Source organism: Zerene cesonia, chromosome 5 (assembly GCF_012273895.1).
Source record: "Zerene cesonia ecotype Mississippi chromosome 5, Zerene_cesonia_1.1, whole genome shotgun sequence".
NCBI lineage: Eukaryota > Metazoa > Arthropoda > Insecta > Lepidoptera > Pieridae > Zerene > Zerene cesonia.
Genome location: NC_052106.1, coordinates 7,208,252 through 7,234,828, shown reverse-complemented (window position 1 = coordinate 7,234,828; position 26,577 = coordinate 7,208,252). Strand labels below are relative to the sequence as shown.

Sequence of the window (26,577 nt, the reverse complement as noted above, 5' to 3'; positions counted from 1 at the left end):
AGATACTGTTTTGAAATTTCGCAAACTAATAGGTAGGAATGAATTTTTTTCTAAAAATAATATAACTCAGCGTTCTACTAGGGATGCGGTTAAAATTATACCATTCAATACGACCTTTTTCCGTCGGCAATTTTTATATCTGGGACCACACCTATATAATGTATTAAATAAAGAATTTAAAATAATTAATATGTCTAGACACCAATGTAAAAGAATAATAACAAATTGGCTGCTATCTAAGGACTACTATTTTACAGAAAATATGATTATTTCAAGAACCCGCTGTTAAGAGAGTTGATCAAGTTGAACCTACGTCACCTTTACATTCTCATAAATCACAAATGCACACGCACACACACACACACACACACACACACACACACACACACACACACATTTTGTATTTATATCACTATTTCTTTAATTTTTTTTTCAACTGTATCGTACCAATGGAAGGGTATCGGTACCTGTAATACAGATTAATATCTAGTACGGGACCAACGTTTTGTTTGTATGTGTGCATATGGTTGAGAAATAAACTTATTTTTATTTATTTATTTTATTTATAATACCTATTATATTAAATTAAACTGTTTAGTCAAAAAGTCGGAAAAACTACTTAGCTAAAATACCGTTAAAATTTAATTCAGTAAGATTATCGAAAAGGAGAACCTTATAATTATGAGAATGTCGGTTTTCACAACTACTCCAACTTATGAGAATCCAGAAATCAAAGCTAATAACTGAACATAAAAAACATGTTTCAACGTTTATGTGTTACTGTTGACCAAAACTTGTTCAAATAGAATAACTACTCATTTTGTTTTACCCGTATTATCTTCCACTTCCACTTCGATTTATTACAGTCGAAGTTAACATATCGTTAGCTAATTGAGCAACAAATGTTCGAAACAGTCACCAACATCAGTGATTCAGCCGCTATTAATTGGAACTGCTATTTATTTGCGTTCCAAAACATCTGCATTTGCACGATCAAAGAAAGCCGACGATTCATCGTATACCTTACGTTAATATGTACAAGCATGGATGGATTAATGTCCTGGGAGTTAACCGTAACGTCTACCAGTACTAATTCCAGTGTGGGATAAAGACAGAGCTAAATGGGTCGTCTGGCGCCATCATTTTTTGAATTAGTATTGCTTTAAAGTGCTCCCTGGCATTTCATCTTGTCGAATTAAGGCTAACGTTGTATTATCCTTTCTTAATATGTTTCCTTTGCAGCGGACTAATAAACTGACCTGATTTTTCCACAGAGATAATTTAAATACTGCAAATTGATTTCGGACATTTCCCAACTGGATATAAGGTAATAATGATATGGGGAAAGACGCTAGTAGTGTAGTAGAAGAGGACAGAGGCGTAAGCGCGATCATTTTGGGTAAGTATGTGATAAAAGATTTAGTTCGAAATGTATGTCCAGATAGAACATGCGTTATTTAAGCGAGACGTGTATAATATACTCAGTTTCAGTTTGTTTTGATTGTTGTTTGTCAAGATCATAGCCTTGTTTTAATTTTATTAAATTCTAAAAATAAAATAAATAATTAATACGCACATGCATAACCAAATAACTCTATTGGAGGTTCAGCGTTCAGGATTGCAAGTTCTTTTTTGGTGCACATTTCTTTCCTTTGGGAACTTCAGCTGACAACGCGATCTGGTACTGACCACCCCGTCCATAATATTACAGTAAATGTGTAACTAAAGGTGTTTTCATATCCCAGCCCACAAAAGATAAATTTAGTTTACTGTAGTGACAGCGCGTACCGCGTTCAGCATTCGAGTCAGTTCCTTTCAGAAACTCGCGCCGATCGGTGTCTGTAGCCGCGCCTAATCAAACACTTCATCCGAAACTATGGCGTATTCCTGGGACAATAGAGTCGCGTTTATCGTGCGATATCTTTACGGTAAGGCATGAACTTTGCTGATGCATGTAAGATAATGTAAGATATTCATCAACGTCAAAATTCATAGTTTAAAATGATCGTCTGTTGTGATATAGCTAACAAGATATGTACTAAAGAGTACTGTGTGATAGTTACTAGAATTAGTGTTGCACAATAGAGATGAATCAATAATTTATATATAATTATTAGCGGGAACACGAGTTGACGGTTATTTTGAATAAAGCCGTTCACTTCTGACTTATATCATCCCTACCCATACAAAAAAGGTCACCAATTTTCCCTGGGAAGAAAAATGAGCAGTATTTTTCTAAAATGGTTCCAAAATCTAAAAAAAAAAAAACAATTTCCTATCGAATACAAAAAGTATCGTGTGAATCGGTTGAAAAACCTCGGAATTATCGAAGTAACTAAACTGAATAAAAAAATTCAGTCGAAATCATATTTCTCCTTCGTTTTTGGGATTGTCAGTTGTTAAGCTTCAATTAATTGTTTTAAACTATTCTTATTAATTACAAATTATGATATATATCTGTTAATATTTAATATATATATATATATATATATATATATATATATATATATATATATATATATATATATATATATATATATATATATATATATATATATATATATATATATATATATATATATATATATATATATATATATATATATATATATAAGAAAAAAAATATATGTATATATATATATATATATATATATATATACATATATTTTTTTTCTTTTCTTAATTTTGCGCAAATTATGATTACCATGTGGTTGATGACTATGGCCAGCAGATAAATTACCGAAACAAGTTTTAATATGAAAAAAAAAAATACGTGAGTCATTTATTGTTAAAGAGATTATATCGTTATATTATGCGCTTAGCATTAAGTAATCAGGCAATGATCCCATTTCATATGAGCTAAATATTCGCACGTCAACAACTTATTCGAATGTAATCGATCACGACACTTTGACAAGTATTTTAATTGTAATAATGATGGGCATCCGGCCATATTGTATTTGAATTAATGATACCTAAATATTTACATAGTGCATTGGGGTAATTTAAAAATATACCAGATAACTTGGAAACTTGTAAACACTTTAGAGATGCGCTTGATTTTTCATGGTGATGATTTTATACTGTCAAAATTCTCATAATAATGATCATCTCTCCAGGGAGATCTAGGAAGGATTACTATATATAATATGATGCTAACAGTACGTATATAGCCTAGTAATAGATCCATAAATGTTTGGATTGTAAATATCTTCCCATGTACTGCAGTTGTCGCCTATATTAATGTATACTTATGAAGTAATAATTTAAAGCTGCCTAGTTTATTTGTTTTAACGTGTAAATCTCCACAATTACTGGTCGGATTTCGAAAATGATTTCACCGTTGGATACGTAAGTGATCCCTTAGTGCTATAGGCTACATAAATACGGGCGAAGCCGGGGCAGACCGCTATTAAACAATAATTATTAAAGTATTGAGGTAGGTTGAATGGAGCATCGAATAGAGTTATGACGTCAGTCCCGTTGATTTTATTTTTAGATCAAAATATTGAAGTGGGCGGAGTGTAATTATAAAATTGTTAACTTTAGAGGTTAAGTTTTAATTTCTCATTAACAAGAAGGAACAGTTCTAAAGTAAGTATGGTAGTCCAAGATAGTCAATCATAAATGAATGTTGCTTAAAATATTTTCTTCAGGGTTGGTTAGTGCGGCAAATCTCTATTAACGCGTCTTATGGTGTGGCCGATAGACAAGTTATCATAGCATGTAGTTTAAACTCAAAATATCATGAATTTAAAATAACTGTTCTATAAACTATTGTGCTGAACTTATAAAAATAATTAAACTTTAAAACACTGAAGGAAGCTACAAATCAATCTATTCTAATCCCGTAATCTTAATTAACGTGATCGTGTGGGACGTTATAAAAGTGTTTTAACGTTTGACACGCTGTGAACCTCACATTGGCATTGAATGTATATTGGCAAACATCAATAAGAGTTATAAATCTTCAAGCAATTATAGTTAACGAAAACCTATTTCTACACGATACGATAACGATGCGATAGACCGCGTACTTTTGAATTACAAACACAGATAATATATGTATACTGGATCTCTTTGATTAGAATTTTCTTTTCTGTTCGTCCAGCCAGCCATTTTGATAAACGCGGTTGTTTTGTTTTTTTTTTATTTTAAACATTTACATTCTCTGCTCGAATTGAATTACTTGAGTCAGTAAATTAAAATGGAACAATATAAAGACAATAAGCAAACCACGTATATTAGGATCTCTTAGAAATAGGAAAGAGTAATTTATGTATTTTGGAAATGGAAATCTATGTTTGTAGTTCAGCATTATATATAATGTCACCTAAACATTACGAAAGATCTCATACATCTTGGCATACAATTGAACCACCATTGTTTACCGCTCCGCCAAGTAGGCAGACCGATTCATCATTACGAAACAAAATAGAGACTGTTTGAGACGCAATGTCAGTCTGTTAGGGTCTTGCCAGGTTTTATATATGATCACACACAGACATTTAAACTTTACAGAAATGAAATAAGTTTGTTGCATCTCGATCTTGGTAATTTGAACAATTGTAGCGTCTGCATAAAGGCGGGACTATAAATAAAAATGAATATGAGTTGAATTGATTAATTGAATAGTATTTTTGAAATTGTCGATACAACTGCCAAGGCAATTATAATATAAAATGAACAATTTTAAAACTTATTCACAATTTTTCGTTTTGTATTTCATTTACTTCAATCTCATTCAACCCTTACAGACAGACAGCTGTCTGTGACAAATCAGTTGGCTGCGATATCAGGAAGATTATTTGCTAATTAAACTACAAAAATACTACATTTTAATTATTCTACTATACAATCAATTCGCTTGCCAAGCAATTAAGATGTTAATTGTTATTTCTGGTTCACAATAATGTATCGTGTCTTAAAATAAAATCGTTTACTGCCTAGATATTTGACAGCCATTCTTTCGTTCTAATGTATGTAATTGTGGGATAGTTATGAGTCACAATGTAGGAACTTATGTATTATTATATAGATTACGAGTTTATGAAGGAAAGTGCTTGTATTGAAAGAAAATATGATCTATAAAAAGAGGATTTAGTAGTTGCGGTTGTTATCAGCATCATCACACTATATAATAAGTTTCCACTACAGGGACAGGGCTGCTATCAGGATTCAGGCCATAATGCACCACGCTAGCCAAGTACGGCCTAGAAAATGAGACATGTCGTTGAATTTTTTGATTTTTCAACATACCGGTTACTTCACGATGTTTTCCTTCATTAAACAGTGATGATGCGAATAAAATGCAGATAAATTGAAAAATTAATTTATTTTTCGCACGCTCGTCCTGTCTCGAACAACAAACTAATAGTCTTTGTTCATGCATTTCTTTATAAATAATAGGTAAAGGTTAATTAAAGATCTCTTTCTCTAACATGCCAAATATCTCCCTAATACTACATATATCTATTGATATCAACCGTCGGCTGTTCATCTAAAACCAGCCGCTTGTCCCGGCTTCGCCCGGGTTGCTCCGCGATAAATAATAGGCAATAATTACACGGTGAAAATGCAGTTTAAAAAGCTGAAAAAATCTATTAATTCAATCTACTGTACACTACAAACAATAATCATTCCTCTTTATTATGTTAATTTATATATTAACATTGTTTTCCAGATATTGACAATAACGGCTATCTAGACGCACACGATTTCCAATGCCTAGCGTTGCGCACCTGCATCCTCGAAGGCAAAGGTGATTGCAGCGCCGCCAGGCTGCAGAAATATGAGCACGTGATGCTCAGCCTATGGGAAGAGATCACGCAGCTCGCTGACTTCGACAAGGTGCCAGACTATGTCGGTTACCCCCACATTACATACACGCATCGCAGCTATGTTCTCGATGTGCCAGCTTAGTATGACTAGGTGTAGGTACTAGGTACACTGTTAGCCTTTGTAGTTAGTGCACGATCGTTGTGAAGTCGTGTCGTGAGTTATAAATAGCTTTTAGGTTTTTAAACTATTTTAGATGTAGGTATATTAGTCGTAGTAGAAAAATGTATGATTTTCTTTTATTTCTAATAATAAAGAAATAAAATATAGCATATGACACTCGCAGATGTCGTGGACTTCTGGTTCTGCAGATTCAAAGATCGCCCACCACAAAGCCACAAACTCATAAGCTTTAAATACAGTATAGATAGTTATTTTACCAGTATCAGGAATTGCTACTTGTAATAATAAAATAATAACTGAATACAAGTACAAACGAAATATAGAAAGATTATTATAAGAGAAAATAAACGTAAAAACATAGAAAACTATTATATTTGATTTTATATATATGTTGGATTATAAAACTATTATATTGGATTTTATATATTAACATTTTATAAAATCCAATTTTTTTTATTTAGAATAGAATAAACAAATATAAAAGAACTCTTTCCCACAATCATTTCCCAACTTTGAAAATACATATTATTAATAGTGCCCAGTATTTATCCACTAATACGTCCGGATGCACTCGTAAATCACTCGTTACATAATATACATGTCACATGAAAATATACCCTATATATTAACGTGTTTCAGTTTATTTTGTGTTAAATTCAAATTCCTACAGAACGGGTCAATTTTACTAATAAAATGTGACTTATCTAACAAGACATCGACACATAAAAATGTAAAAACACAGCTACAACTTTCTTTATGATTGTAACTGTTTGAATAGTCACCTATTTTTATGATATTGTTTGATTCTATTATAAATGTATCGATATTGCTGAAATACATACAGTAATATGAAATTCCTGAATCCTATCTATACCTTCCAGTTTAAGCCAGTAGACCGAGCGACTCGTCTATGAAATACGACAATGTAACTAAATACACAGGATTTTAATGCATGGCTGTTTATTATGCTATACTGTACGTATGAGATTTCATTAGCATGAACTTAGCACGCTCTTGTCGCAACGCACGCTTATCGCTTTAAATGTGAACACAATTTCGACAATTCTAGCTCGTTCATTTAGCAGCTATTTCCAGGACGGTACGATCAGCGTGGAGGAATTCAAACAAGCTGTCAAAAACAGTTGCATCGGCAAGAAATATGAAGATTTCCCGCAAGCGATGAAGGCGTTCATTGAGACGAACTTCAGGATGCTCGACATTAATGCAGATGGCCTTCTCGGCGTTGAAGAGTTCAGATACGACTGTGTTCAGAGGATGGTAGTCGATGATATTAAGGTCATCGATGATGCGTTCCATTCCTTGTTGAATGTAAGTTCATTACAAATTTCTGCTTAAGAATCTAACATTTTCTATCAGTGACAAGACAGAAATAGACTTTAGAATCGAGAGAATGATAGGGTGCTTAAAATTGGTAATAGTTGGTAAAGTTATAGGTTCAATTTAATTTAAATCAAATTTTCAAATTCAAGAACCAGGACCTACCTAGGTACAGGAGAGGTATACATATTGTTAAAAACACGCTTTAAAGATAGAATAAACGAAATATCTCAAGTGCTGTTTAGAATATAGAATATACTATATAATTAAATATAGAATATATAAAGTGGGTCAAAATAGAATCTAATGGAGTTGGTTACATACATATATAAGCTTAGAAACATACAGATGTGAGGTTAAACCTATAAAAGCTTCTTAAAAACACATAAATAAAACCTATTATGAATTAATAGGCAGATCGGCATGTTTTAAGTATCGTTCGGGCTTAAATTTATTTAACGAGATTTTAATTATAAAAATAACGACACATAGAATTTTCATTGTCATAGATTTAGTATCTTGGGCTTAATAAGTAAACCTAAAATAAAATGAGAAGCTAAAAAATTGTTTAAGAAACTAGATGAACAATAAAAAAGATATTTTCCAATTTACGTACATCGACGAAAAGTACGTAAAATTACGCGTTCTTTGAAAATATATCAACGTGAATTTGGCAGAGGTAATTCGGTATATTTATGCTAATGACGATATCAATTGCGTCTGTTTGTTTGACTTAATATACGAACTCACAGTAATTGCTTTGGACTCTTGTAAATGTATCCGATACCGATAACTACGTTAATTATAATGTTGCGCTAGGCAGAGGAAACAACATTGATCCCGGATACATCACTCAATGTGTTTTAGTATCAAAAAAGTGCAACAACTCTTTACGAAATAAAAGCTCTGATAAACATGAACCTGCATTATGAATAGCATACATATTAGGTAGGTAGCTATATGATATAATTCATCTTTTATAATAGCAGTCCGCCCGGTTTCTTCCGCGGTACATGCCAGCGTTATAGCACTCAGGGTACTATAAAATAATGTTTTAAATCGAACTAAAATACGAAAATAGAAACTCTTAAGCTCTTTTTTATATAGTCTTTATATAGCAAATGAACAGAAGTAAGATATTTGTCTACACTTCTGAAAAAAAAGTCTTCCCACAATATCATATTTTTCATCGCCGATACATCATTTGATTATAAAATTATAGCCAATGACTGCTTAATGCAATCCTCTGTCTAGATAAAGACGAATTTAACCCTAGTGTCACCTAACTCATGCTTGACCAGGGTTACCACCCTTACAAATTTCCACGGAAGTACTGGATAACAACCGTCCACGTGATACATAGAAAAGGCTAGAAAGTGGTCAACACACATCAGAAGTTGCATAAATGCTGCTGCACTAAAATATAGCAATAACCAAGATATAAATCTAGACTCGTTATCAGCTATATATGATATACGTGTATTTTTATATACGTTATATTATATTTTCCGTCTTTTGTAAATTCTTCTGATCTCGACGATTTACAAACATTTTGCTACGAGTCTACAAACGTCTCATTAACTTACTATTAAAAATTAATGGATAGAATAAAATGTAGGAATTGTAACTATTGTAAGTCCAATTGGCACATCTCCAAAGTAAAACTGTTAAAAATTTTAGACAGCGTAAACGTTTTTATTGAAATAAGCGAATGTTTGTCTTTATTGTTATTGACATTTAACGGAGGAAGTTCGAAATTAAGCTGGTATGTGTGTAATGTCTCCCTAATGGAGAGCAAGTGTACAATTGGGCTAGTTTATTTATACTAAAACGAATTATAGATGTTTTTTTTTAATTATAGACGAAGGAGGTTCTCAATTTAACTGAATTTTTGGGTATGGTTTGTGCCAAATTCCGTACTAAACTGTACGTTACTTCCCATATAGTTCTGATCAAGTGTTTTGTCATAAAAAGTGACTATGATCTACCCATCCATACTCACACTCTCACGTTTACCTATAGTATTTCTTCCATTGGGTGAAGTTATTATTGGAAGGAAGAAAAATATATCTGACATTCATATTTTTCTATTTAATTAGTTAACTAATTCGATATAGATTAAAAAAACCTTGAATTTAATGTCGAATTGAATTTTGGGAACATGTTTGGATTATGATAGTTGTTTATTATATTCAACATAAATTACAGACGCCGTAAAATGTTTTGCAGCAATAATTATATTAGAATGTATCTAAAATAGGATTGTCTTAAACTGTGCACTATTTATAGTTCGTTATTTGAGTCAAATTCTTCTAATATTATACAAATGCTAAAGTAAAGTTAGTGCAGTTTGGATATTTTCCGTTCGTTAGATACGTTCCTTCCAAAAAAGGCTCCAAATTCATTTTTTAACATTCAGAAATAAAATTTGTTTTCTACATAAATATAGCATATGTGTACGCTTCTAGTATTTTCTACCACATCGTTTCCTGATATGATTATTAAAATAACTGTTTTGTATCCAGGATGATGACAGACGAAAAGGTGGCTTAGCTTTATCGAGATATCAAGAGCTTTTCGCCCAATTCCTCGGCGACCAGAGTGACAACTGCCAGGCGAATCTGCTCTTTGGGCCCTTGGAGCTATAACCTTAAAAACTAATAGCGCCTCGACCCTTCAAAACTTCGGTTCTTGCATGGTAAACAAGCCCACAGTTGTCAAAATCAACCGAAAAGCGAAGTTTCATTGACAAAGGGACGAGACATGCAAGTTGACTTGATAAGTTTCCACTTTTATTTTTAAAAATGTTAAAATGTAAAATGACAATAGCAAGCATTTCTCCCGATATCTAGACTGTCTATAAATAAAATTACATCATAGAAATGGTTAAAAATAAATATCACAGCTTCGCGGCTGTCTTAAAATAGATACACCGAGATGCGCTCTGATTTATACGCTTTTGAATTTAATGCACGGCATATTGTAAAAATTACCGACACTTTGCTATTGTAAAAATACATGTTTCCAAATAATAAATATTAGCTAAGATAATACGCTAGATTAGTTTTCTCCGTTTGTTATCGTTTTCCGTCCTTTCAATGTATGTCGCTACAAATGGAATGTTGTATTTGCAAATAATAAAGCTCTGGTTAATATTTAAATATCACACAGACAAGAGTAATAAAAAATAAAGAAAGCTCAAAAACATTTTTCGAAGAAACAACGACGTATTTGTAAATACATACCTATCTATCTACTTAGACAATTCAAGGCGAATTTAGTAAAGAAATTGTGCTCAAAACAGAAAAGGAATCTAGTCACGAATAATGTAAATAAGCTGTTTTTGTTTGACAAAAAATAAAATTAAGTGTTCTTATATATACCTGTATTTATTATTTCCTCACTCATCACGTTCTCTACATATACCACGCGGCTCACGTTAATATTATTATCTGTGCTTATTATGTTATCTGTGTCTTATGTAATAACTATTCCGTAATCTGTGGTTTAACGGACCTCTTTTCATCTAGATAGAGTGAACATTTTCTGTTCCAATGTTTATTTTTCACGAAAAATTGTCTAAAAAATAGTTGAACAAAAAAAAGAGCCCTGTAATTACATTTGTATACATTAGGGCCGTGTAAGTTAAACGTCTGAACTTATTTTAATGGTTTTTGGTTTATTCGATTTCTTTCCACTTTTTGATTTGAGTCATATTTCTACCCGGAGCCGAGAGAACAGATGTTTAGCCAGTCAGCATAAAGGTACGAAATAAAAATGCAGTTTATTTTTATATTCTTTATTAAAAACGCTATTACACATTGAATACGAAAGATCACGCAAAATTTACGCTTAATACAATAATAGCAAATATACAGATTACATTAAAACCATTAGTTTTTTATATGATTTGAATTAATATATTTAAAACATTCAATAATTATTTACAGCAACACTGAAATAATATTTAATCTTTATCATATAAAGATGATTGTAACATTAATCTACAATACATTATTTAAATTATAAAACCATATATTCAAACATGGTCATTAATAATTCATAATCTAATTTTATAAAATTTCTTAATGGGCATATATATTTACTCAATATACATACACTCTTAACGTAACGTACAAAATCATGAGTAAACATGAAATCAAATTATAAATGGAAGGTTTTTACTTTTCTTTCCGCGATTATAAAAATCTATACAATGACATTTTCATAGATGGCGATATTAGCAAATTACTTTCTTTAAACCTAGTCCTATTTAAGACTCGATCGGAATCGGATTTTTATAAAAAATATAACGAAAATTCACTTCTGACATGTGTACTTACTACAGTATTCAGTCACTTCTCGAGATATATATATATATTTTTTTTTTTTTTTTTTATCAGCCATGACTGTCCCACTGCTGGGCAAAGGCCTCTCTTCCCTCAGTCCACATCTCCCTATTGAGAGAAATTAACATGTTATACGAGGGAAGAGGTTTGGACAAATAACCCATCGCGCTGGTCCAGTGCGTGTTGATGAGTGCGCAATGAGCCTGCTAACTCGGCTTGTGAACCGTCACCGTTGGTACCCTAAAGGCACTCCTCCGCTGCCGCAAGTAATCATCTTGCGCTATATATCCCAATTCATACTTTCATCTTGCAAAAGCTTTCGCATGGGATCCAAAGATTTCCAATTACTTATTAACTGCTCAAGCAAAGCCTGTTTCAAACGGGAATATTTAATGCTTCTAGCGACAAAATGGCATAAAAATTTTTGAAAATTCTTTTAATTATATTATATAAAATAAGAGACAAATATGTTTCCGATCGAAAATAATTTGTGAAAGACCCTCTGGTGTCAAGCCTTAAAACCAATATGAATAAAAACGTATTTATCCCTTCACAAAATCAACAATTTCACAATTACTAAGCGTAAAATTGACATTGAAAGGCACAAGCCAATAAATATTTATATTTCAACTAACATATTTGTCTTCCCTTTGGTATTAAAACTTTGGTCGTAGCTTGTCTTAATGCGGAAAATAAAATTACTAGGAATTATAATAATCAAAAAAATATTATATTGGTAACGTGATCGAGACAATATATAGCAATCAATATGTTTTAAAACTAATTTATTTTAGTCGCATCATATTTGTTACAGTTCGCGAGGCATAAGCTTAGCTTTATACATGTGTGAGTGGCCGTTGAAAGGACAGCCACAAACCACTGACTTCACGCGCCGCGTCTCAGGACGCTAGACAGAAAACTGTATAAGCCAATCAAAGGATTCCCCGCGCTTTGACCTGTCATCTACACTATCCATGTACAAACACACAATAAGCTAAGCTCATCTTATGTCTCTCGGACTGTACGTCTAGTGAACCACCCACAATGGCCAGAAGTACGTCTACTTCTAGAGGAAAATATCATACGATAATGTTGTACCTACGTCAAAATAAAAATACTCAAACTTCCGTTTTTTCAACTTATTGCAATATCGAAATAATTATATGATATAGTTCAGACTTACTTTTTAACTCAAGACGAAGGTAGATTTCTTTTTAGATTCACCCTCTAGCTAGAGCACCACTGTATAACTTTCAAAACCATTCTTCAACGGGTAATACAAAATTATTATTAAAAATAAACCTTAAGTATACTTCAAAACAGTAGTAAAATACCTATGAAATGGAATTATACAAACCAGCAACACTGAACCGGGAATCTAAACCAACCATTCATTCTAATATGTCACTAGAGAACTAAATATTGCGACTAAAATAAATAAGTAGAAAGGAACTCCTTTCCTACAACTTTACTACATTCTTATCTAATACAGTCCATTCAATTCTTCTAAAACGTATACATACTACATATATGTAATGCATGATATGCGTTTCTATGAAACAGAATGATACTCGTTCCTCTTCATGCTTTCTCAATAGATAAAGTTAACTGTCGTTTTTAAAATTACAATCGAGACGATATATTTGGGAGATTGTCTATGTTAATGTTATAATAAATTTTGTCTAAATTTCTGTTAAAAAGTATCAACTATCCGATATTAAGTTTGAATTAGAAAATATGTTAACTGTCTTAAAGAACAAATTTATATGCAAGCCAACAGCAAAATTTCTAAAAATTATATTTTGATTTTAGCTTTCTTTTACACGATCGTTCAAAGAAAGTACAATCTAACACAATACTAAAATTACATATACAATTTATTATTTTTGTACTAAGTACAACAAGTTATCTAAATTTTCTTTAGTAGCTATTCTCTTATGTTATTCGCTCGTGAACCCTTATTCTTTCGCAAAATTATATGGCAACACGAATCACCACGTTAACATGTAAATCGAAAACTATTTGAAGACTAACAATGATATTAACAAATATAGTTATTTTAATATAAAGCAATACAATAATTATTGTTTTAAACGTCGCTCCTTTAGTATCTACTGCCACTCCTTCATAGAAAGGTTGAAAGATCTACATTTTGCTATTCACTTCATACTTCGTTATTAATATCACCATTTCAAGTCCAAATAATAGCAACACTGACACCTTCGAATAGATATTTCCTATAAATATAAACTAATGTAACTGCACTACGTGTCGAGACGATCCCTAAAGTTCTAAATAAATGAAAAATATTTTAAAGCTGTCCAAACTGCGGACGATAATTATCGCACCAGCTATAACATCATAGTTATAAAGCCCATAAATCGACGTCAGTCTTGCAAGTAATGCCCCAAAAGCACCAGGGTAATTTCAAATATGATTTTCCTACGAAATGTTCAGATTTTGCTTATTGTAGCAGTATTTTAAGTTCCAAAAAACATTCCAAAATATCGATAGGCATAGATGTAAGACGTAAACATATATAATCTTTTCATATATGATAAAAGAGCAAAGCTTTTGATAATACGATCACAGAATCAAATAGGCCTTATCCAAATTCCACAAATAATTGATTATTAATATAATGGAATTTTATAAAGCTTATGGCTATGAGGTTTCAATCTAAGGCAATTTGTTAAGATTGGATTTATGCAAAAAATAGCATTAAACCTTATAAATTAGCAATTTTCAATTAGTTATTTTTTTTACATTTTAACCACCAAAAGTTAGCTAAATCTATCCACTATTCACTTTCTATCCTAATCAAAAGAACACCTACTAGGAATAATTTTAAATCGACAGCAACGTTACAAAGGTGTTGCCAATAAAACCTGTCAATGTCATTATTGACAGTGACGTGATACTAAAGTGTCAACGTCACTCTCCCCAATATTGCCAGTGACGTAAATCAAAAAGCGTCAGTGTTGCCAGATCTATCGTATCACATCTCCTGTGTGAGCGCGGTGCCGCTGCCAGACGCGCGGGGCTCCTCTGGCGAGTCTAAACTGCCGTAGGCGAACCCCGGCCCCGCCCGCCAGCCACCCCGGCGACGGGTTATGCCTATGGACAAAGTGGGGTTATAGCTGGCAAGCTTTGCTTACCCGTGGCGGATTTAATTTCATCATCATCAGCCCATATATATTATATTCCCACTGCTGGGACACAGGACTCCTATGAAGGTAAATTGGATTTAATTTATCAAAGAATAATTACAAAGACCATGACCAAAACAAAACAAATGAACAATAAAAATAGCTTTGTGTAATTAATTGGTATACTTTCTTTTGTAAAACGAAAACTCGAATCGCCAATTTACCATATTAAGGAATATTCAAGTAAATTTCAAAAATGTATATCACTCTACAAACTGGAAAATACAATAAAATTGTTTGGATGGTACAAATTTTTACACATTGTATAAATCCGCCACTGGTGTACTTATATTCTATACTTTAAGCCCTATTTTGGAAGCTTATACTTTCTAGCCTAACATTTAATATCGACAACATTCTTACCTAATACTTTTATTGTTGCATGGAAGGCATACATAGCATATTCTACATGAGCGAACAAACATATACAGGAAGCATTGTCTAGCCTTTTTAGCATACTACGAACGCATTTCTTCTTGATTCTTCCTTTCACCATACAAATTCATAATAATTTTTCAATTAAATATAGCAGACATCATAGGTCCACCTCATAATCTCAATAGACAAGTTTAAACTATTTTTTTATTAATTTTACTTTAAATTTAAACGACTTATAACAATTAAATCAGACTTATAATCTGGCAATTTTAAATAATTATAAATGGAATTTAATAACAAATGACCCTCATCAATTTAGGATTTTTGTATATTCCTAAAGAAAATTGCAAACGTTACCCAGATATTTCGTCTGATCCTTATAAATAAAAAAGACATAAAACATTTAAACCATGTCATAGACAATTCTCTTTATATTTTATCCCAATTCGCTGGGCCATTACACTCTTTACTTTTTAATATTTCTCTTAAAAATGTCGTGAATGTATAATAACATGCGTCAATTTAACACAAAAATAATAAAACACACACTTAACTACGAGTGTAAGATTTGTAAAATGCAAGCAGATTATTTTAAGTGATCATATGCAATGTATACTATTATGTCTTGTTTGTTTAATTGTGTATGCTCGTGTCACTAACGCACCAGTGATAAAACAGAATTTCCGAGTCAAAAAAAAAAATATTTTTCACAGGTATCATTTTTTAAGTTATTTTTTTTTTCTACAAAAATAATAATGAAGATGAATGTAAGCATCTATGCTGGTCTTATTCTGTATTCAATAATTGAACTTTATTATGACATTGACTCGGAAAAAAGCTCATAGCCAATGCACACGTAGATTGATTTCCGCCGCCCGCATATACCCCCTTACGTAAAATATCAGTCAATGTCTAAACTTACAAATATTTTGTCCCTTTCACTCTTAAGCCATATGAGTCAAGATCGAAAGAGACAAAACACACAATAGCGTAAACATTATTTATCTAACGTAAGGTTATGACAGGCCAGCTAAAATCAACACAATAAGCTGTGCTTTAGTAACTTTTCAATTCTTACGCTGTTTTCACTTGCACTCAGCAGATCTTGATCCTATTAAAGAAATAAACATCATAATTTGTACATTGGACCTTGTTGAGACATCGTTCATAATACAGATTATAAATAAAAGCACAGATCATGCAACTTATTATTCTGAATTTTTAAGATCTTATTAAAGGAAATAAAAATATATCAATAAATGCATCATTTATCTGCTTAAAAATATCGAAATACAGAAAGACAAAAAGACCTTAAAAATCCATCGATCTGGCAACATGCAGGTGCTAACAAAAAAATAAAACAAAAATAATAATCAAAAAAACAAAATTTATTTCTATCACAAAATTATGTTGTCAGTTTGTATACAATTAACCATAACCTTTGGATATTTGTTCCCTCTAATTAAGTACTAAATTTAAGTAAGAGATTCCGGAATAAAAAGAAAAAAAAAACTTCTCTAGACAGTATCTCAGAATACTATTCGACATTATAGGAACATAGAGGGGTTTAATCTCAATGAATACATCACAAGTATAATAAAACACAGACCGAAAATTGTCCAGAAAAATGTTACAATAAATATATTTGTTCATACATCCCAGGTCTAAAGGCGTACCTGTAAGAATATTATTTCTGTATTGTAAACATCCGATTGCTACCGACACCATGGGTTAGTTAGCGATGCGACCCATGTTAGTTCAATAAAAAAAAATAAATAGAAATCAAAGGAACAAAAAAAACAAAAATACAATGTGCAACCTAACAGCGTAATTAACACAACCCGCGATGTACCAAAGGAACTATAGACGCAGAATTACATGAAATAAATTGAAAATTTATTACGTTTAAAATTAATGAAACTTGCAATATTTAGATAAGATTCATTTGCAGCGGTACATCGCAGGTCTATAACATCTACATATCCACAGCACAAAGACATTGACTCGTCAAGTCTCTCGACGATAACTAGGAATGTTAAACATACTAGAGTCAATTTCTTTCAAATAATTCTATTTAATAATAACACCGACACACAACGACTTACACATTTCTCATTTTCACATGAAGCACACGAAATAAATATAAAAAGGATTGATTATAATATTATATCGATAATCTGCAACGTCGACGTTGTTATGTGCGCACATCACTACGTCGACGCTCTTATGATTTCATCAATGGAAAGCCTTGTGCTCAATGCATTAGCGTTCAAGCTATACTATTCGATTTGATCATAATATTAATATTCATTATATACGTCTGCCGCGCTAAGTACTTCAATAAGTACAACATATAAGTACAGTGCAGAGGCGAGGCAGTGACGTCCAATAAAACATCGATAAACATAAAAATAATAATTAAATTCGAAACACTAGGAATGACGCCTATCGATAATTCTATAATGGTGACATGCATTGAAAATAAATTAGCTAAATAGACCGACCCTTCAACCAACCAGTGGTTAGATTAAGAACCGAAGCAATTCTCAATTATAGATGTCGATAAAATTTCAAATTGAGAATTTCTTTACATAAATGCCTTTTAAATAAATAGAAGGAGACCTTATGCCCGTTATACTAGAATGCCATCGATTGCAGTGGATCGATACATCGAAGTGAAACGCACGATAGTTTGCAATCGACGTCCAAAGTGGGTTAGGCTGGACAGTGACCGTGAAGCATTGCGAGCTTAGCACACGGATCAACAATCGTGTGTTCTAACCTACATTTCTCTCTCATTAAATATTAAACAATTGATATATGTATAAAAATCGTAAAATACCCATTAAAAACTACAAAAAATCTAAAAAAAAATCAGTGTGCTAACTCGAATGCAAAGCCACCCCCACACCGGTGTAAAATACATCGATAAATTTAACGAGACTGAACGATGCACATCACTTGTACAACATCTACAAATAAAGCGAAGTGTTAAAAAGCCCAGTTCTTATAAACGTTATGCTGTGATAAAGTATCGAAATAGTGTTGTGTACATTGCTACGATGAAAGTAATTATAAGGGACTGCAAATAAAATTGCTATTTACAAAATATTAAAAAAAAAAATTGTTTGAATAATTAAATGCATATTAATGTTGTTAATACGTTAAACGAAACGTACGATAATTGTGACGATTATAATTTTTATTAATGACACTAAAAGCGAATAAAGTAAAACTAAAGATAAATTAAATTAATAATAAATAATGTTATGACAACATTTATATCTAAGCGTTCACGAAAGTTCAATACGCAATATGTCCCAAACAAAAAAAAAACTCCCCGATATAAACCTATGAAAGCAATAATCCATACGATTACAGAAGTTAGGTTAAACCGTGAACTGACTCTCGGCACATGATACCAGAAGGTTATGGTTCATTACAAGAACTGGGCTAGGTTTTACACACCGATACTTAACATTATAAATGGAATAAAACATACTGATTACAAAAATATACTGAATATATACTAATCGCGCAGGGTGACTTGGATGACACGTCAAAAAATCTATAAAAAAATATATTCACGAAAGAGGTATAATCATAGGAAGAAAAGTATCGAAATTATATAGATTTAATTAACTCGGTTGCATTTAAGTGTTGATTTATCTTATCGATATAATGCAGCACTATCGAATTGAAATGTAAATTTATTTAATGCTACTAAGGCCGTTTGGATCTAATTAAGGAGTAACCTATTAATACGATATTCAAAAACCACTACAAAGTTATTTCAAATTCACGAACGCGATCAAAAACTCGTATGAAAAAGAGCCATTGAAACGTTAGGAAAAAGTCACTTAACACTATTATCAGATATCCTATAACCGTATTACCGAACAACACGTATTACTTCCAATCGCCTTAAATACTGATATCTAAATTTGCAACTATAAGTATTGAATATAGTATTACTGAAAATTTAAAGTAACGAAACTTTTCCAATTTCCCCTCCAACACATCCATTACCGTTAAATGAAAATAACCGAAACTCGCTAAGCTCTACATACTGTTATCACTGAAAATTACAAAACCGCACTACACCTTACAAAACAGCCATAACTGAAAAGTGACAATAAACAACACAATCTTACTATTTCAATACCGAAGAGCGAAAAGAAACCTGACCTACTCCTGACTACGAAATAAACTACCGACCCCCCCCCCTCCGTCACCCCCCCGGGAAACGGGGGGATGCGTGGATCCCCCGTTTCCCCCTACACCCTTCACCCAAGCCACCCGCCGGCCGCGCATAGTCCACTCTCGTTATCACGCGAGCGCGTCAAAGTTATACTGCCTCACAGTTTGCACCGTGTGCCCCGCCCTTACTCGTGTGAGCGACGTCTCCGCGACGGCCGCCTCCTTGCCGCGCAGCATCTGCTCGGCGAGCTTCTGCTTGTTCACCGGCGAGCCTGCGAACAACGGTTCGGTCACACTCGCACACACTCGAGCGCGAGTCGTTTGTCACACTCGAGTTAGGCTACAAAGTGACAGCTGTAAATTGCTTTAAATATGGACTCGCCAACGCTGTGCGACACACTCAAAGCGGTGGGAATTTGTGATTTATTTACAACTTTATTGTCTTAAGTGTCGGAAATCAGTCACACTTGAAATGTGACGCTTGTGGTACAACAGAATCTCCTTTGTGACATTAAAAAAATGAGAAAGATTCTACATGGATTTGAGGTAGAGAAGTATCTCTCCTAAGTCGTTTAATATATGAAATTATGATAGAAATATTTAATGTATCGAGTATATGCGCTTGACGCACAAGAAACACGTCTTTGTGGCAGAAAAGTGTATTCTTAATAATTCCATTTTGTGAGTGACTTAACAATGAGTATGAGTCACATAAAAAATTTGGGATTTTGGGAAGTAAAGTACCTTCTCGGATTCAACAGTCGTTGCGACAATGTGAATTTTACAAATGCGATAACAGATAGGGATATACAAATAAAATTTGTAATAAAGTTACTGAAAATAAGAATATAAGATAGGAAACATAATACGAATGAATGAATGTAATGAAATGAAGAATATTTAATGGTGAATGAATGAAATTATACAATATAAAATAATAATTACAACTTCAAATTTTTACTTTGTCTCATACGAACTCACGACCAACGAACCTAAGTAATGTGCGATATTTTAAAATCTCTAAGACAAATATTTCTTGCACATATAAAATATACACAGATATTTAATTATTAAATAACAAGCTATCACAATCATATAATAAATGTTATAACCATTTTATAATTATTGACTCTTTAATTCTATTACATTAAGTGTAACACAAAATATGCAGGCAATTTAATTATATTGATGTGGACGTGATAATAATCATATTGTTTTTTATATCTAAAATTTGATTAAAACTCATGTTCTATTTCATTTCTTTTAAGAAAAACAATGTAATAATCAAATAGCCTACAACTTTAAAAATAATACTTAAATAATTTACTATAAAAAGTCGAGCTTACCTTTTGTTAATAAAGCGTGAACACAATATATTTATAAAACTATGTAAGAAAGAAGCTTTAAAACAAAAACACAATAATAAATCATACAAATTATTATAAACGAAACAATTGGCTAATATTAATACTAAACAAAGGAAAGGTCCAATATACAAGGTAAATAAATGTGCAAATAAAAACAAACGGAAAAAAGAAAAACAATTAGTATGTGTGTGTACAGTATATGTGACAGGTATAATGAAAGAATGTATCTGCAAACTTGCACAAGTCATCGGTCATGCAGGCTTGACAAGCTTTTTATGTCATAGCGGGCAACTGAGCTGGTGGTTCGCCTGATGGTAAGTGTATCACCCACCGCCCATGAACATTCGTAGAGGTATTTCCCGCTACAAATGTCTTGCCCGCATTTAAGGTATAAAGGATAAGAAAGGGATGATGATGGTAATAAAGGAAAGGGTGAGAAAAAGGGAATGATAATTGATGTTATCTGTGTAAACAGACAATAATTATGTACTGTGTGATTCAATTAGGGATTGAAATTTCAATGACCTTTTTGCGTCAAATATTATCAATTTACATACAAACATTATTAATTAAAATACGCTGTACGCAAGTTTGAATTAACAGCTATGACGTCACAATAAGGCAATATGGCGAACCTATTCATAATTGAATCGCATAGTATACTTTACTGATCCATTTCAATATAAAGGCTAAAGCCATTATTATAAATAATAATGTTGGTTTGTAGTGAAAAATAGAAATGCAATGGATTATGTTACAAGTATAATATTTTAGGGGGCTAGGAAAAAAATTGGTTAAAATTGTTATATACGTAACACACTCTAGAAAACAGTTGCTCTGTTGTATAGCATATTTGTCTTTCTTTCAGTAGAGATATCTCGATTAATAGGTATCTATGAACAGTATTTTATATTAATAGTGTGATCGGTGGGTCGTTGTGTAGAGAAAAGTCCAATATAGCGATGTACAGTTGTATAAAGTGTAGGTGTGTTAAGTGGCTTCCTAGATGGCGTAAATGTGTGATGTACTTTAATGTACGTGGCAATTTGCATTTGAATTTGGCGTATGGCAAATATTGAGCAGAGTGTGGTTGTTTTACGAATTGATGTCTAATGTGTTGTTATGAAGTGAAGTGAAGTACGGTGTGGTGTGATGAAAAGTGGGTTAGTGTGGCAAGAGGTGACGTAGCGTGATGGGGCGTGGCGTAAGGTGGCATGGTGTAAAGTGACGTAACATGAGGTGGTGTGGCTTAAGGTGGCATTGCATGGTGTGGTGTTGTGTCTTGTGTGGTGCGGTGCAGCGACTCACCGATATAGCTGAGCATGACGGGCAGGAAGATGAGGCCGTGCGCCGCGCCGAACAGCACGATGCCCAGGTACATGCGGAAGTAGAACACCTGCGGGTTTTTAAACGGATGCTTTGCATGATATCGATTATTGCTCTACAGTACTATGCGCTACAACAATACATCCCTATTTTTTCATATGTTACTTTTGTCAAATATAGCATTTCTTACATTGTTTTACATAAAAACATTACTTACATACAAACAATAATATTTTCATGTGTCATTGATATACAATAAAATATCAAAAACCAATGATCTAAGTTGTTGAAGGTCAGGGATTCAAAAACAGATTCAAAATGTATCATACTTTTTCAATCCATACAGAATGCATTCTTTTAGTTTTCTCTAAACACAAAAAAGCAATACAGAAGATAATGCATCGAAACTCTCTCCCGTTCGCCGTCTAGCGATTGCTGATGCTGGTTTGGTGGTAATTGTTCAACACGTGCATAGTGTAGTATTGTACACTTATATAAGTACAAGTTATTGAGCTACGACTATCACTAGAGTCGAAGATTTTTTTTTGTGTCTCTTTATAACTATCACTGAAGTTGAAGATTTTTCCTTTTTTTCTTGCCCGTCCTAATATCCTATCCTATCCTACTAGTCCTACTATCCTACTAATATTATATACTACTAATATAAATGCCAAAGTATGTAAGGATGTGTGTATGTTTATTGCTCTTTCACGCAAAAACTGCTGAACCGATTGCAATGAAATTTAATACGTAGATAGCTAGACAATACTACTACAGGATACAGACTTACGCGGGTAAAACCGCGGGGCGCAACTAGTACATCATAAAACAGTCGTCCACCGTCGAACTGACCTGGAAGATCTGGCTCTTGGCGGTGCCGAGCACGATGATGCCGCCGAACTTGGTGAGCGTGATGCCGGACAGCACGGAGGAGCCCATGCGCGTGAGCGCGGCTGAAGCGCGAGCGATGCGACTCTCGCCGGGCGACACGCTGAAGCTGTGCACGAGGTGGGAGCAGAACTCGACCGCGATGCCCACGGCCATCACCTGCGAGGTGCATTGTGATTGGTGAGAAATTTAGAAAAACTAAAAAAACAATACAGGAAATAAAGTGTTTTTTATCCCATAAGCGGGCAACTGGGCTGATGGCTCGCCTGATGGTAAGTGAAGCGTGTATACAAGGATGGAACATATTATTTGTATTTTTAAACCGAAGTTAAAATTGATTTTAATCTACTGTATATAAGAAATTCGTTTTAAAGCCAACAATAAATTCAAGTTATCATAATGATCAACTGCGTAAAACTTACGGATTATTTGTTCTACATCTATACAATATCTACAATCACAACGATACGCACCAAGTTGACAAGAGACACGGCGTTAAGGCTGATACCCCACCAGTACATGAGACCACCGAGGTTAACCACTATCATAGTAATTGTTATCACGACCACCTGAAACAAAACGTACAAAATTTTATTTATTTGGAAATATTTCTGGTATTTGTTCCACGATTGTGCTACAAATATCGATAACATATAGCACAGAAAAATAAAGATATCGTATACATAATATTTTAAGTGAGAAAACAGGCAAAAAATATATAAATGTACCCACTTTACTTAATATCTGCCCTATCTTCTTCAGTCTGTCAATAACTATATATTTTCGACTATAACGAAAGATATTATCAAATCGACATATTTGTATGTATTTATTTATGTTTGTCACCTTGTAACTTTTTAGTTGATAAACCGATTTTTTCCATACTTATTTATTCAGAAGCCGGTGCCTGTCAAGCTGACAGTTCGACGTATCTTGTTATTTTATTAAAATATAATCATAATTTCCTAACATCTCGACAGACTCACCAGCGCGGAGAACAGATCGAAACCCATCAGCACGAAGGTCACAATGAATATGGAGAGCACCGAGATGCCCATGGACTTGAGCGTGTCGGGCCACATGGTGAGGTACTGCTCGTAGAACACGTAGAACACGGAGTAGGGGAACACGCTGACCGCGCGCGCCGCGCCCAGCTCGCGCAGCTGCGCGTTCAGCGTCTCCGTGAGGTTGGCGGCGATGCCGCGCGCCGCCCGCAGCGCGGAGTAGTAGTCGTGGCTCGTCTTCAGCACCGTGTGGTAGCCTGGAACGGGGGGGAATTGTTATTATTTTTTTTTATAAGTTTCACACAAACGGTTACATATGCGTACAGTGTGATTTGTTTAGTTTTTAGCAGCGTTAAATTAAATATTTGACCTCTTTTAGTCATCTTTCGACCTGCAAAGAATTTACAATGCTAAAAATCTGACAGCTTAAATCTCTATATACTATACTATACACATACAAGCGAACACCTGGGACACGGTATCCAGTTAATGACTAATAACTATTTGACACACGAAACTAATGAACATAACACATCTCCCCCTACTACCTCTCCTCCCCCCCGCACTCACCCTGGAAGTAGGTGGCGCCCACGACGGCGCGCGTCTTGTTGAGCTGGTAGTTGAGCGCGTGTCCGTAGGCCGCGTGGCCGCCCTTGACGCAGCCGGTGCTGGACGGGTTGTCCTGCAGGAAGTACGGCACGTAGCGCTGGAACTCGTCCGGCGACGGCCGCCGCTCGGGGCCCACCAGCTGTATGTTGCACGGCTCGCACGGGTCGTCTGTGAGCAAGTGGGCGGTCAGCATTATTTTATTTATCTTTTTAGAGAAATCAACAGCTCATAAATATAAAAATTCTATTAATATAAACGAAAAAACAAAACTACTAACAGCCAATTATAAGCTACTTCCACAAATATAATTATGGTACACTTGTAGATGGCCCTCCCGTCAGAAGTTATGGGAGCAACTTTAGAATTAAAGCTTCTGATTACACTATTGCAGAATTTTAGATACTGCATCAAATAATGAACGTTATGAGTGATTTAGAACCAGCAGATTGAAGTAATACAAAATCAATAAAGCAAAAAAAACGCGTACCATTCTTGCTCGGACAGAAGCTGTCATTGGACGGGAAGTATTTACAGCAATCCGTGAGTGCGGCCCAGTCGAAGAAGTCGTCGAGCCACGAGTTCGGCGGCTGCGCTATGTACGTCGCGTTCGGTGTGCGGGACGCTGCCGAATATTATATGCATTCATATTAATATCCCTATTTATATGATGGTGGGCAATAATAAAGAAATCAAGACTATTTATTGACAAAAACAATTAAATAATTATTTTCACATTATTAAGTGCTAAATATATCAGCTAACGATTATGAATTAAAAATCTACGTCGCTAATTCATTAATTGAAGAAAAAACATGTTTTAAAATAGTTTCATCTTTAAATGTCTGCATTTGTCATATATTACAAAAGTATTATATCATAAATACAGACATTGAGCATTGCTGATACAATAAGTACAATACTCAATGTCAAATTTGATCTGGTTGACTCTTTTTTCATTGTCTACGCCTGACATGGAGTTTGCCACAATCGAAACCCATCATTTATTGATATAATACAATTTCTGTTGTCTCTCCATCTGTCCGTTCTCGCAATGATCGTACCAACCTGCATACAGCTGCATGGCGACACTGTCCGGCCTGCAGAACCTCGTCCCGCAGACCATGTTCTGCATGTTCGTGTCTGAATAGTCCAGGCCCTCGGTGATCACAAAGTAGACAGGCGGACCGATGTTCAGATACTTGTTGAGGTACTGGAAGTACTTGAGCTGGAAGCTGTCCTGCGGCATCGAGAGCTCCTGGTCGAGGCCTATCTCTATGTGCGGCGCAACCTAGAAAAAAAAAATAGAATTAAAAAAAAGCCAACAACTGACTTTTTATAACATGTGGTGACATACAAAATGCATTTGAATGTTGAGTTTGAGTTTGAGTTAGAGTTTGCACTCACAGCAACGGAGGAGCAGAGCCAGGCGAAGAACACGACCATGACGGCGGCGCGCACCTCGCGGCGCATGAGGAAGGGCACGTACGCGTACTTGAACACGTTGTAGAGCGCGCCCTCGCCCGCGTCCGCCGCCGCGTCCGTCTTCGTGCCCGACACGCAGCAGAATATGTCGAACCTGCGCGTATCCAATGTTCAAATTACTGTAGTAAAAAACGTGTGGTTTCTGTGTTTGTTGTATGCGTCACTGTATGACGGATTTGGGGGAAACTTGTTAAGGATTTACTTTTGAAAACGAGTAATGAGTAATCTTTAAAGAATTCCATCCATCGTTTAGGTTTACTAAAGCTGAAAATATTATGAGCTATTTTAAAGTGATAACTTTTTACGGATGGATGACTCGTTACGTAACGCGTTATGGCCCCAGCCTATCCAGACTCCCATTTTGTCACGCATAAGGTTAGATACAATTATTTATTTAAAATAGATTTTGAAGCCCGTAAGTGAATTTTGTATATATAAAAGTGATTGGATTGATTTAATATAACCT

The 26,577-nt window shown here is 34.0% G+C and overlaps 2 protein-coding genes across 3 annotated transcripts in view; one reads left to right on the top strand and one right to left on the bottom strand.

Moving 5' to 3' along the window:
• The first annotated feature begins 1,813 nt into the window (after nucleotides 1-1,813).
• On the top strand, nucleotides 1,814-10,611 carry LOC119840027 (sarcoplasmic calcium-binding protein). 2 transcript variants are annotated; one of them, XM_038366520.1, is made up of 4 exons: nucleotides 1,814-1,928; nucleotides 5,684-5,862; nucleotides 7,057-7,290; nucleotides 9,825-10,611. In XM_038366520.1, exons 1-4 carry the CDS (start codon nucleotides 1,877-1,879, stop codon nucleotides 9,945-9,947), a joined length of 588 nt encoding a protein of 195 aa, XP_038222448.1. In that variant the 5' UTR covers nucleotides 1,814-1,876; the 3' UTR covers nucleotides 9,948-10,611. The 2 variants fall into 2 exon arrangements, with proteins under 2 accessions (XP_038222448.1, XP_038222449.1); XM_038366521.1 differs by having other exon boundaries at nucleotides 5,684-5,850; nucleotides 9,825-10,608.
• Nucleotides 10,612-16,602: 5,991 nt separating this feature from the next.
• Nucleotides 16,603-26,577, bottom strand: part of LOC119840209 (NPC intracellular cholesterol transporter 1) — a 53,436-nt gene continuing 43,461 nt past the window's right edge. The window contains exons 14-22 of the mRNA XM_038366721.1: nucleotides 26,034-26,205; nucleotides 25,695-25,917; nucleotides 25,117-25,251; nucleotides 24,591-24,797; nucleotides 24,003-24,277; nucleotides 23,490-23,585; nucleotides 22,981-23,175; nucleotides 22,111-22,198; nucleotides 16,603-19,707 (exon numbers count right to left, since the gene is read on the bottom strand). Coding sequence (XP_038222649.1) covers nucleotides 19,565-19,707; nucleotides 22,111-22,198; nucleotides 22,981-23,175; nucleotides 23,490-23,585; nucleotides 24,003-24,277; nucleotides 24,591-24,797; nucleotides 25,117-25,251; nucleotides 25,695-25,917; nucleotides 26,034-26,205 — 1,534 coding nt within the window. The 3' untranslated portion in view covers nucleotides 16,603-19,564. The remainder of the gene's footprint in view (nucleotides 19,708-22,110; nucleotides 22,199-22,980; nucleotides 23,176-23,489; nucleotides 23,586-24,002; nucleotides 24,278-24,590; nucleotides 24,798-25,116; nucleotides 25,252-25,694; nucleotides 25,918-26,033; nucleotides 26,206-26,577) is intronic.

What these genes read in the sequence shown, in the direction of transcription:
- LOC119840027 (XM_038366520.1), top strand. Translation starts at nt 1,877, where the DNA reads ATGGCGTATTCCTGGGACAATAGAGTCGCGTTTATCGTGCGATATCTT. An exon ending in TCGACAAGGTGCCAGACTAT is followed by an intron (nt 5,863 to 7,056) that starts GTCGGTTACCCC and finishes AGCTATTTCCAG; the next exon opens with GACGGTACGATCAGCGTGGA. An exon ending in CGTTCCATTCCTTGTTGAAT is followed by an intron (nt 7,291 to 9,824) that starts GTAAGTTCATTA and finishes TTTTGTATCCAG; the next exon opens with GATGATGACAGACGAAAAGG.